At 34.1% G+C, this 12,896-nt stretch overlaps 6 protein-coding genes across 6 annotated transcripts; 3 read left to right on the top strand and 3 right to left on the bottom strand.

Annotated features, from left to right (window-relative positions):
• Nucleotides 1–433: 433 nt before the first annotated feature.
• LOC119609074 (lysozyme 1-like) lies at nt 434–951 on the top strand. Its single transcript, XM_037963758.1, has one exon. The coding sequence runs from the start codon at nt 462–464 to the stop codon at nt 885–887; it is 426 nt and encodes a 141-aa protein (XP_037819686.1). The 5' UTR covers nt 434–461; the 3' UTR covers nt 888–951.
• A 1,589-nt stretch (nt 952–2,540) lies between these two features.
• On the bottom strand, nt 2,541–3,032 carry LOC119609072 (lysozyme 1-like). Its single transcript, XM_037963756.1, has one exon. It carries the CDS (start codon nt 3,012–3,014, stop codon nt 2,589–2,591), a length of 426 nt encoding a protein of 141 aa, XP_037819684.1. The 5' UTR covers nt 3,015–3,032; the 3' UTR covers nt 2,541–2,588.
• A 1,182-nt stretch (nt 3,033–4,214) lies between these two features.
• Nucleotides 4,215–4,707, top strand: LOC119609071 (lysozyme 1-like). Its single transcript, XM_037963755.1, has one exon. The coding sequence runs from the start codon at nt 4,235–4,237 to the stop codon at nt 4,658–4,660; it is 426 nt and encodes a 141-aa protein (XP_037819683.1). The 5' UTR covers nt 4,215–4,234; the 3' UTR covers nt 4,661–4,707.
• A 3,777-nt stretch (nt 4,708–8,484) lies between these two features.
• LOC119609076 (lysozyme 1-like) lies at nt 8,485–8,983 on the bottom strand. Its single transcript, XM_037963760.1, has one exon. It carries the CDS (start codon nt 8,961–8,963, stop codon nt 8,538–8,540), a length of 426 nt encoding a protein of 141 aa, XP_037819688.1. The 5' UTR covers nt 8,964–8,983; the 3' UTR covers nt 8,485–8,537.
• Nucleotides 8,984–9,754: 771 nt separating this feature from the next.
• LOC119609075 (lysozyme 1-like) lies at nt 9,755–10,256 on the top strand. The gene has a single exon (XM_037963759.1). The coding sequence runs from the start codon at nt 9,780–9,782 to the stop codon at nt 10,203–10,205; it is 426 nt and encodes a 141-aa protein (XP_037819687.1). The 5' UTR covers nt 9,755–9,779; the 3' UTR covers nt 10,206–10,256.
• A 1,392-nt stretch (nt 10,257–11,648) lies between these two features.
• On the bottom strand, nt 11,649–12,162 carry LOC119609068 (lysozyme 1-like). Its single transcript, XM_037963752.1, has one exon. It carries the CDS (start codon nt 12,119–12,121, stop codon nt 11,696–11,698), a length of 426 nt encoding a protein of 141 aa, XP_037819680.1. The 5' UTR covers nt 12,122–12,162; the 3' UTR covers nt 11,649–11,695.
• Between the last annotated feature and the right edge of the window lie 734 nt (nt 12,163–12,896).

Genomic DNA, 12,896 nt, shown 5'->3' with positions numbered 1-12,896 from the left:
TACATATAGTAATCAAAATTGTAGTGGATACTTTTGTTCTAAAGGGAATTGTCTGAGTGGAATGCACTTAACCAGGAGTATGAGTAGTTCATATTTAAATAGTTAGACTTCTATATTTTAAATAATTATAAATTTGTTAGATAATTGAAAGGGTATTTTACTTACTATATTTTGTAATAAATATGTTAATGTATTTAATTATCTCATAAAATTATTAAATAAGATAATGACGTGGAATTACTTCATAGGTTTGATTTCCATATTTACATTTATAACACAAGTACTCCAAATATAATACGTCCCATTCAGAATATTGCACTTCATTGAAAGCACCTGAAATAAGTAACAATGATTAAACAAAATTTAAATACTGTTATCAGTGAACAAAATTTTGTATAAATTGTGCCAATTCTACTGCATTATCATTACAGTTTACTTTACGTTAACTCTGCATAATCAACATGAAATTCCTTATTGTTGTCTTGGCCGCTTTAGCTTTGGCTGCCCCTGCCTTGGCTACCAACTACAACCGTTGTTCTTTGGCTAAAGCCATGTACAATTTAGGTGTTCCTAAGGATCAATTGGCTCGTTGGACTTGCATTGCTGAACACGAATCCTCCTACCGTACTGGTGTAGTGGGTCCCACTAACTCTAATGGTTCCAATGATTATGGTATTTTCCAAATCAACAACTACTACTGGTGTCAACCTTCCAACGGACGTTTCTCCTACAACGAATGTAAAGTAAGTTGTGATGCTTTATTGTCGGATAACATTAGTGCTTCGGTGACCTGTGCCCGCAAGATTTTGAGTCAACAGGGTTGGTCTGCCTGGTCCACCTGGAAATATTGCAACGGCAATTTGGCCAGCATTGATAGCTGTTTCTAAATATTTGAACTTTTGAACATATAAGTAATTGGTTGATTAATAAAGTTTATAAAAAAGATTAAAACATTGTTTTAAAAATAGAGAATGACTGAGGAAAGGGGTCTTGTATATTTGTAGAATACTTTGTACTTTAGTGATTCTTGTTTTTAAATTGGGTGTTTCTAGCAGAACGTCTATTAACAATTTTAAGCTGCTCTATAGCAGGTCCATGATATAAACTAAATGATTTCAAAATTTAGTTTAAATACAATGAGGTTGAATATACAAGTGTCTTCATTGGATCCATTTGACATTGATTCCAGGAGCAATAAGTGTTTGAATCGATATTTATTGCCACCATATTAAATCTACTATTGTTGATCTGGTTTCCACTGATATGGATTAAGAGCAATTCGAAAATTAAATCTATGAAAACTAAACTAATGTTAAAAGAAAGAAATGAATGAAACAAGTTTAAATAAAAGATGAATCTCTGATTTGAAATTAATGTTAAAAAAGTTGAAGTTTTTACTTCTCGACAATCTAACATCTAGAGCAATTTCCCTATCGAATTCTCCACAAAGTTGTTTTTTGACAGTAGGAGAGAATTCTTTATAAAATTAAATTCGATGTAAATGTCATACTAATACTGGTATTGATATCGCAAGCCCTATATCTTGGAATTCGAACACTTTAATATAATGTTTTTCACTTATAGTTTCGGTTTCATATAAGTTTAGTTTATTCAGACTCTTTGTAATACTGACAATTTGATTAATATGTACATATAAAGAAATTTTAAATTCAATCTTTAAACAAAAGTCGTAACCACAAATAATATCCCATCAATTTGTTGGTAATACCAAGAAATCGAAGGATTTTTTTTCTGTCTCTAAATTTAAAATATCTAAAACAAAACTTTACCCTAAACAAAGCCCATTTCGAACTTCAATCTGTACTTCGTTTCTGTAATTTTCTCGAATCGAGAAAAAACTTAAAATATAATAGTCTTCCAGTTTTTAACAGTGTGACTCAGATTATTTTTAAACTGTACTCATTAAAATTTTATAAGAAATTTTAAAATTTCTTGTATTCACCCTATTTTACACAAGATGATCATGAATTTTTCGACAGATTTTCTCGATGCGAGAATTACAGAAACGGGGCACTGATTTCGTTCAATTTTGACTGAGCGCAAAAATTGCAAAATGGCTACTCTGTTTTTAATAAACATACACAATATTAGAATTGTTTACAATGGAGACCGCTGAGGCAGCGTCCTATAAGTTTATGAAGTCCCAATTTAAACAACAGGTACTTTTTACTAGGCTTGCGAACTTTATTTAACATCGGACTAGTCCGACAATGTCTCTGTCCTTATACCAACTTGAGAACAAAACCAGTTCGAAGTGAACAGGTGAGCTCTATAGACATAGTTAGTTTAGGAAAAACATCAATAACCATCTTCAGTTTTTTGATTGGAAGTGTGCCGATGTAGGAATAACGACTACATTCTAATCAGACCACCAACTTCAAAGCTTCAAATGAGAACTTACAACTAGAAACGTGTTCTACACCCAAAACGTAATTGCGAAAGTAATTCAGTACTAGTCTTCCTCCCTTTCCACGAAAATAGTTATTATTAAAATATATATATATATTTGTATATCATTATTATTTTTCACAAATTTTATTAAACGAAATTCTCAAAACTTTAACAATTTAGAAACAGCTATCAATGCTGGCCAAATTACCGTTGCAATATTTCCAGGTGGACCAGGCAGTCCAACCTTGTTGGCTCAAAATCTTGCGGGCGCAGGTTACCGAAGCACTAATGTTATCCGACAACAAAGCATCACAGCTTACTTTACATTCGTTATAGGAGAAACGTCCGTTGGAAGGTTGACACCAGTAGTAGTTGTTGATTTGGAAAATACCATAATCATTGGAACCATTAGAGTTGGTAGGTCCCACAACACCAGTGCGATAGGAAGATTCATGCTCAGCAATGCAAGTCCAACGAGCCAATTGATCCTTAGGAACACCCAAATTGTACATGGCTTTAGCCAAAGAACAACGGTTGTAGGTGGTAGCCAAGGCAGGAGCAGCTAAAGCTAGAGCGGCCAAAACAACGATAATGAATTTCATTTTGATTATTCAAAGTTAAGGTAAACTGTGATGATAATGAAGTGGAATTGTCACAATTTATAGTAGATTTTGGAAACTGATAACAATATTTTGAATTAGTCAGATCCCTAGTAGGTACTTTAGAACGAAGGTGTTTTGTCTAAGTGGAACACTCTTAACTAGTAGTATGAGTGTATTACGTATTAAAAATATTTAAAATTTTAATAGATAAATATAATTTGAATAGATAATTGAAATTTATTTAAATGCGATTTATAACAAAGTTAAATAATTTTTAGAGATGCTGGTATACATACATACATACATACATACATACATACATACATACATACATACATACATACATACATACATACATACATACATACATACATACATACATACATACATACATACATACATACATACATACATACATACATACATACATACATACATACATACATACATACATACATACATACATACATACATACATACATACATACATACATACATACATACATACATACATACATACATACATACATACATACATACATACATACATACATACATACATACATACATACATACATACATACATACATACATACATACATACATACATACATACATACATACATACATACATACATACATACATACATACATACATACATATGTAAATATGTATATGACATATTTATGAAATAGAAGAGGGTTTAATAGGTGAAATAATAAACCGATTTCAACATTACAGATCGTTTTTCCTCAAATCATCTTGTCAAATTAAGACTTGTACCTTGCTTACAAAGTTTACATGGACTGCCAGATTGACGGACATAATGATTATGATTATGAGTCGATCCCAATATATCAGTTCAATTGCATAATACTTTCCGTCTGTATGTATATTTGTTGAAATCAATTTTCAGCAGGCCCTAGATGTCATGGATCCAAATCTTGCATTATTCTAACAGAAAGAGAAGTTTCCTATATTTTTACATGAATATCAACTTACTACAAAAAGTACAATAATGGCTAATGCCACATTTGTATGTAATACAAGTACTCCAAACCGAGTACGTTCCACTTAGCATATTGCACTTCATGAAAGCACCGCAAATACCAATGATTAAACAAAACTTAAATAATGTTATCAGTTAAGAAAATTTTGTATAAATTGTGCCAATTTACTGCATTATCATCACAGTTTACGTTAACTTTGTACCATCAAAATGAAATTCCTTATCGTTGTTTTGGCCGCTCTAGCTTTAGCTGCTCCCGCCTTGGCTACCACCTACAATCGTTGTTCTTTGGCTAAAGCCATGTACAATTTGGGTGTTCCTAAGGATCAATTGGCTCGTTGGACTTGCATAGCTGAGCATGAATCTTCCTATCGCACTGGTGTTGTGGGACCTACCAACTCTAATGGTTCCAATGATTATGGTATTTTCCAAATCAACAACTACTACTGGTGTCAACCTTCCAACGGACGTTTCTCCTTTAACGAATGTAAAGTAAGCTGTGATGCATTGTTGTCGGATAACATCAGTGCTTCCGTGACCTGTGCCCGCAAGATTTTGAGCCAACAGGGTTGGTCTGCCTGGTCCACCTGGAAATATTGCAACGGTAATTTGGCCAGCATTGATAGCTGTTTCTAAATTGTTACGATTTTGAGAATTTTGATTAATAAAGTTTGTGAAAAATACTGATGGCATTTTTATATAATAACTATTTTCGATTGAAGTGAGGAAGACTAGTACTCACTTAATTTCGCAATTACATTTTGGGGATATAAATCGTGACTTGTTTAAAGTTTTCACATAGTACTTTATACTGGTTGGCCTATATATGTATAATGTTGTCTTTATACCTACAGATGCTTAAGTATTTTATACTATTCCGCAGGACTAAAGATACCGAATAGTCTTGCACACTTCTAAACAAAAAACTGAAAATGGATATGAATGTTTTTCTTAAACTAACTCTACCTCTAGAGCTCATCTCGTAATAGCCACAGGGGTATACAGAGGCGTCACGAGCAAAAAACTATTTCCCTCTCTTTCGCACAAAACGAATTCAATAATTTTTTTAGCTGTATTTTATATACCTCTTCTCACCAAACAATTTGAAAATCAAACAAAAGCTGATTTTAGACTTTTTTAAATGTCAAAAGTGACACCTCTGTATACTTTGTGTAATAGCTTTTCACTTCGAACTGGTTTTGTTCTCAAGTTGGTATAAAGACAAACCCCTTTCACTGTGTGAACAGAGGGCAAATTTCAACGACGGCGAAATTAATCTATAAACGGCTTGCCAGAGTAGCCATTTAGCATTTTTTGCTCGTAAACAAAATTTAACGAAATCAGACTGAAGTTCGAAGTGGGCTTTGTTTAGGGTGAAGTTTTGTTTTAGATATTTTATATTTAGACACAAAAAAATCCTTCGAATTCTTGGTAATACCAACAAATTGATAGAATATTATTTGTGTTTACGACTTTTGATCAAACATTGAACTCAAAATTTCTATGATATTAATCAAATTGTCAGTATACAAAGAGTCTGAATAAACTTACACTAAGCAAAGAACCGAACCGAACTTTATATTAAAGTTTCCGAGTTCTCTATCTTCGAACTCGCTTGCGATATCAATTCCAGTATTAGTATGACATTTACATGGTATTTAACTTTAAAAGAATTCAAAAAACAACTTTGTGGCGAATTCGACAGGGTAATTTCTCTAGATTTCAGATTGTAGAGAAGTAAAAAAACCTCCTACTTTGTATACCCTCCACCACCATCAGTGGTGATAGAGGGTATATATAACTTTGTCATTTCGTGTGTAACACCAAGAAATATTCATCTGAGACCCAACAAAGTATATATATTCTGGGTCCTTATGAAATTCTGAGTCGATTTAGCTATGTCCGTCCGTCTGTCTGTCTGTGTAAAACACGCTCACGTTAAAACGAAGCAATATAATTTAACCAAATTCACCCAAAACATTCATTATTATCCGGTACAGTTTGGTATTGAAAATGAGCAAAATTGGTTCACATCGGGAAAAGTTATGAATCAAAATTTAAAACAACCTCGAAAAAAATAAGCATTTTTTACACATTCTGATGTAATTTTCTCGAAAACTATGCAAGATAATTTCATGAAAATCATCATACATTTGTTTCTACACAAGATATTGATTCCTGCTGAAAATTGCCAGCATCGGTCCATAATTTCATATACCTCCCATACAAAAGTACTTATTCCCGGAAAATGAGTTTTTTGTTAATAACTTCCGTCAGAATGTTGATATCTTCACAAAATTTTACAAATAAAATCTTATGTTAATAGAATTCATTGAGAGAAAAAATTTTCTGGATCGGTTCATAATTGGACATAGCTCCCATACAAGGTCCCCTTCCGAAAATCACTTAAACGCGCATAACTCATTACTAAATTAAGATATCCATATAAGTAGGAAAGACTTATCGGTCAATAGGACTTAGGTGTCGCATAGCTAGGTTTCCCTGGTTTGGGTATAAATATTACCCTTGCATCCTGCCATTTAACTGGGTTATATGCCAATTTTAAGCATGCAGTGAATATCTGTGACAGATGTACGGAAACCAGTCCCGCCTCCATCTGCAAAAGTGCCGGGAAAATTCCATCCGGCCCTGCAGCTTTATAGGGAGCAAAGCTCTTGAATGCCCCTTTAACCATGTCAGTTGTAATAACTATTTCCGTGTTACCCTCCCCTTCCTCCAATATCGGTTCATCTATGTTATTCGATATACCGGGTGGGGAATGAGAATCCATTAGGAGTTTCATTGTCTCCTCCATATCCTCAAGCCTCCTGCCCGTGGATAGGAATTTTTTTATCTTCGATACGTCATTTACGCTATCTACCTGTTCACAGAAAAGTTTCCAGGAGTCTCGTTTGGCTTTTCGAACGATTTTCTTATATTCACCAAGTTTATTACGATACTCATCCCAGTATACTGCGGTCTTTTTACGTCGTGCCCGGTTAAATAGTTTGCGAAGAGTCTTCCCAAGGTTCCGGATCTCCCCAGTTACCCAGGGTTTTTCCTGGGCAGATCTCCGCTCTCGCAGAGGGCAGCTGTCCTCGAACGATTCAACCAGGGCACTTGTGAACGTTTCCACTTTGGCATCTATATCCTCTTTATTTCGACATTGAAAAGTGTCCTGACCTAAACGGTTCTTTAGTAAGGTCCCGAACTTATTCCGAAACTTTATCGGCTTTGGTGGTGGAGTTAGTATTTTGAATCTTATTTACCGATGATCTGAAAAGGAGCGCTCGTCCGAAACTCTCCAATCCTGAATTTCGTTTATAAGATCTTCTGAACATATAGTTATATCTAATACTTCTTCTCTGATTCTATTGACGAAGGTAGCTTTATTACCTAAGTTCAATGTTATCAAGTCTTTAGTATTAAGGAAATCCATGAGGGCTTGTCCCCTGCGATTGGTGTTTGTACTACCCCAAGCTACATGGTGCGAGTTGGCATCACAACCTATTACAATTTTCTTATTTTTTTCTTTGTGCCTCTTCAACCAGTTTTATCAGATCCGACGTTGGTGGTAGTGTCGGAGAATCAAAAAGCAGGTAAACAGATGCAAGGAATATGTTGCCACGACCTTGCTTCAGCACCGTTGCATCCGATGTTGATAATCCTGTTGAGAGGAGGAAACATAAGTTCTTGTGACATAAGATACATGTTCTCGGGCGAGATCCTGTATCAGCGTAGAAAAGTTGGAAATTTACGCGATCAAACATTGAACTCAACATTTCTATGTAGTATATTAATCAAATTGTCAGAATACAAAGAGTCTGAATAAACTTACACTAAGCAAAGAACCGAACTTTATATTAAAGTTTCTGAGTTCCAAGATAGAGGGCTAGCGATATCAATTCCAGTATTAGTATGACATTTATATGGTATTTAACTTTAAAGGAATTCGCTCATATTTTCAAAAAACAACTTTGTGGGGAATTCGACAGGGTAATTTCTCTAGATTTCAGATTGTAAAGAAGTAAAAAAACATCCTACTTTTTTAACTTTAATTTTAAACTAGAGATTCTTCTTTTATTTAAACTTGTTCCATTCATTTCTTTCGCTTAACATTGGTTTAGTTTTTTAGATTTAATTTTCGAATGGTTCTTCTTAACCCATATCAACTGAAACCAAAGCAACAATAGTAGGTTTAACACATCTAGCTCCGTTTTGGGTATAATAATGGGATCAATGTTAAACTGGATACAATTAAATCACTCGTATAGTCACCCTCATTGTATTTAAACTAAATTTTGATATTTAAAAGAAACTCCTAATTTAAAAATGAAAGTCACTAAAGTACAAAATCTTAAATTAGTACCAGATCTTAACCCCAAAATACAAGTCATGAAACAGATTTGGTAAGACCCCTTTCCTCAGTCATTCTCTTTTTTTAAAACAGAGTTTTAATATTTCTTTATAAACTTTATTAATTAACCAATTATATGTTCAAAATTATAAACATTTAGAAACAGCTATCAATGCTGGCCAAATTACCGTTGCAATATTTCCAGGTGGACCAGGCAGTCCAACCTTGTTGGCTCAAAATCTTGCGGGCACAGGTCACAGAAGCACTAATGTTATCCGACAACAAAGCATCACAGCTTACTTTACATTCGTTATAGGAGAAACGTCCGTTGGAAGGTTGACACCAGTAGTAGTTGTTGATTTGGAAAATACCATAATCATTGGAACCATTAGAGTTGGTAGGTCCCACAACACCGGTGCGATAGGAAGATTCATGCTCAGCTATGCAAGTCCAACGAGCCAATTGATCCTTAGGAACACCCAAATTGTACATGGCTTTAGCCAAAGAACAACGGTTGTAGGTGGTAGCCAAGGCGGGAGCAGCCAAAGCTAGAGCAGCCAAAAGAACGATAAGGAATTTCATTTTGATGGTACAAAGTTAACGTAAGGTAAACTGTTATGATAATGAAGTAGAATTGTCACAACTTATAGTAGATTTTTGAAACTGATAACAATATTTTGAATTAGTCAAATCCCTAGTGGGTACTTTAGAACGAAGGTGTTTTGTCTAAGTGGAACACTCTTAACTAGTAGTATGAGTGTATTACGTATTAAATATATTTAAAATTTTAATAGATAAATATAATTTGAATAGATAATTGAAATTTATTTAAATGCGATTTATAACAAAATTAAATATTTTTTTAGATATGACATAGTTATGAAATAGAAGAGGGTTTAAAAGGTGAAATAATAAACCGATTTCAACATTAGAGATCGTTCTTCCTCAAATCATCTTGTCAAATTAAAATTTGTACCTCCATTACAAGGTTTACATGATAAATAATGGTTATGAGTCGGTCCCTATATATCAGTTCAATTGCATAATACTCTCCGTCTGTATGTATATTTGTTGAAATCAATTTTCTGCAGGCCCTAGATGTCATGGATCCAAATCTTGTATTATTCTAACAGAAAAAGATGTTTCCTATATTTTTACATGAATATCAACTTACTACAAAAAGTACAATAATGGCTAATGCCACATTTGCATATAATACAAGTACTCCAAATCGAGTACGTTCCACTTGGCATATTGCACTTTATGAAAAGCACCGCAAATATCAATGATTAAACAAAACTTAAATAATGTTATCAGTTAAGAAAATTTTGTATAAATTTTGCCAATTCTACTGCATTATCATCACAGTTTACTTTACGTTAACTTTGTACCATCAAAATGAAATTCCTTATCGTTGTTTTGGCCGCTCTAGCTTTGGCTGCTCCTGCCTTGGCTACCACCTACAATCGTTGTTCTTTGGCTAAAGCCATGTACAATTTGGGTGTTCCTAAGGATCAATTGGCTCGTTGGACTTGCATAGCTGAGCATGAATCTTCCTACCGCACCGGTGTCGTTGGTCCTACCAACTCTAATGGTTCCAATGATTATGGTATTTTCCAAATCAACAACTACTACTGGTGTCAACCTTCCAACGGACGTTTCTCCTACAACGAATGTAAAGTAAGCTGTGATGCTTTGTTGTCGGATAACATCAGTGCTTCTGTGACCTGTGCCCGCAAGATTTTGAGCCAACAAGGTTGGACTGCCTGGTCCACCTGGAAATATTGCAACGGTAATTTGGCCAGCATTGATAGCTGTTTCTAAATGTTTATAGTTTTGAACATATAATTGGTTAATTAATAAAGTTTATAAAGAAATATTAAAAATTTTGTTTTAAAAAAAGAGAATGACTGAGGAAAGGGGTCTTACCAAATCTGTTTCATGACTTCTATTTTTAATGAGGAAAGCGGTCTTACCAAATCTGTTTCATGACTTGTATTTTGGGGTTACGATCTGGTACTAATTTAAGAATTTGTACTTTAGTTACTTTCATTTTTAAATTAGGAGTTTCTTTTAAATATCAAAATTTATTTTAAATACAATGAGGGTGGCTATACGAGTGATTAATTGTATCCAGTTTAACATTGATCCCATTATTATACCCAAAACGGAGCTAGATGTGTTAAACCTACTATTGTTGCTCTGGTGTCCATTGATATGGGTTAAGAAGAACCATTCGAAAATTAAATTTAAAAAACTAAACCATTGTTAAACGAAAGAAATGAATGAAACAAGTTTAAATAAAAGAAGAATCTCTGGTTTAAAATTAAAGTTAAAAAAGTAGGATGTTTTTTTACTTCTCTACAATCTAAAATCTAGTGAAATTACCCTGTTGAATTTCCCACAAAGTTGTTTTTTGAAAATATGAGAGAATTCTTTTAAAGTTAAATACCATGTAAATGTCATACTAATACTGGAATTGATATCGCAAGCCCTCTATCTTGGAACTCGGAAACTTTAATATAAAGTTCGGTTCTTTGCTTAGTGTAAGTTTTTCAGACTCTTTGTATACTGACAATTTGATTAATATACTACATAGAAATTTTGAGTTCAATGTTTGATCAAAAGTCGTAAACACAAATAATATTCTATCAATTTGTTGAATCCGAAGGATTTTTTGTGTCTAAATATAAAATATCGTTGAAATTTGCCCTCTATTCACACAGTGAAAGGGGTTTGTCTTTATACCAACTTGAGAACAAAGCCAGTTCGAAGAGAACAGCCACAAAGTATACAGAGGTGTCACTTTTGACATTTAAAAAAGTCTAAAATCAGCTTTTGTTTGATTTTGAAATTGTTTGGTGAGAAGAGGTATATAAAATACAGCTAAAAAAAATTATTGAATTCGTTTTGTGCGAAAGAGAGGGAAATAGTTTTTTACTCGTGACGCCTCTGGAACAGCTATTACGAGATGAGCTCTAGAGGTATAGTTAGTTTAAGAAAAACATTAATATCCATTTTCAGTTTTTTGTTTAGAAGTGTGCAAGTCTAATCGGTCTCTCTAGACCTGCGGAATAGTATAAAATACTTAAGCATCTGTAGGTATAAAGACAACACTATACATATATAGGCCAACAAGTATAAAGTGCTATGTGAAAACTTTCAACAAGTCACGATTTATATCCCCAAAATGTAATTGCGAAAGTAAGTGAGTACTAGTCTTCCTCACTTCAATCGAAAATAGTTATTATATAAAAATCCCATCAGTATTTTTCACAAACTTTATTAATCAAAATTCTCAAAATCATAACAATTTAGAAACAGCTATCAATGCTGGCCAAATTACCGTTGCAATATTTCCAGGTGGACCAGGCAGTCCAACCTTGTTGGCTCAAAATCTTGCGGGCACAGGTCACCGAAGCACTAATGTTATCCGACAACAAAGCATCACAGCTTACTTTACATTCGTTGTAGGAGAAACGTCCGTTGGAAGGTTGACACCAGTAGTAGTTGTTGATTTGGAAAATACCATAATCATTGGAACCATTAGAGTTGGTAGGTCCCACAACACCAGTGCGATAGGAAGATTCATGCTCAGCTATGCAAGTCCAACGAGCCAATTGATCCTTAGGAACACCCAAATTGTACATGGCTTTAGCCAAAGAACAACGGTTGTAGGTGGTAGCCAAGGCGGGAGCAGCCAAAGCTAGAGCGACCAAAACAACGATAAGGAATTTCATTTTTATTGTACAAAGTTAACGTAAAGTAAACTGTGATGATTAAGGTCTAAATTCGCTTACAATTTATAGTAAATTTTTGGAACTGATAACATTATTTTGATTTTGTATTTTCATATTAATGTAAGCGTTAGGTGTAGTACTTTTTTAAAAAGTAGATAAGTGGTTGGTACTCAACTTGGAGTACTAATGTTAAAAATATAGCTATGAAATTACATAATTGTCATTAAGTATAAAAAACTTTTTTTTTTAATTTCGGAGGATTTAAAAAAAATCAATTGAATCTATCTCTATATATATATTTAGTCGCCTCCGTTAGGTTGGTGGTTAGTGTTCTAGTCGGGTAGACCGGAGGTGGTGGGTTCGATTCCCACCTGAGGCACTGGTTAAGGAGCGCACAACAGGCCCAATAGAGTCCTGGGTGTATTTCTTCGGATTTGATGTATATACATCCTCCTTTCTAACTAACAAACTATCTATCTATGATAGTCAAAGGAATAATGGCCTGAATGTGTGACAACCCCAATTCTTACATGCTTAACCCTTCATCATTTGTTGTTCGCCTCCTCCTCCTTTCAAACTAACTAACTAACTAACTAACTAACTAACTAACTAACGAACTGAACGAACTAACTAACGAACTAACTAACTAACGACTAACGAACCGAAACGAACGAACGAACGAACGAACGAACGAACGAACGAACGAACGAACGAACGAACGAAACGAACGAACGAAACGAACGAAACGAACGAACGAACGAACGAACGAACGAAC

This window comes from Lucilia sericata, unplaced genomic scaffold (genome assembly GCF_015586225.1).
Source record: "Lucilia sericata isolate MDLA Ls3-8-SP2 unplaced genomic scaffold, ASM1558622v1 Contig000927F_arrow, whole genome shotgun sequence".
In the NCBI taxonomy this organism is placed as follows: domain Eukaryota; kingdom Metazoa; phylum Arthropoda; class Insecta; order Diptera; family Calliphoridae; genus Lucilia; species Lucilia sericata.
Note: the sequence above shows the minus strand (reverse complement) of the source record. Positions and strands in the feature narration are given on the sequence as shown.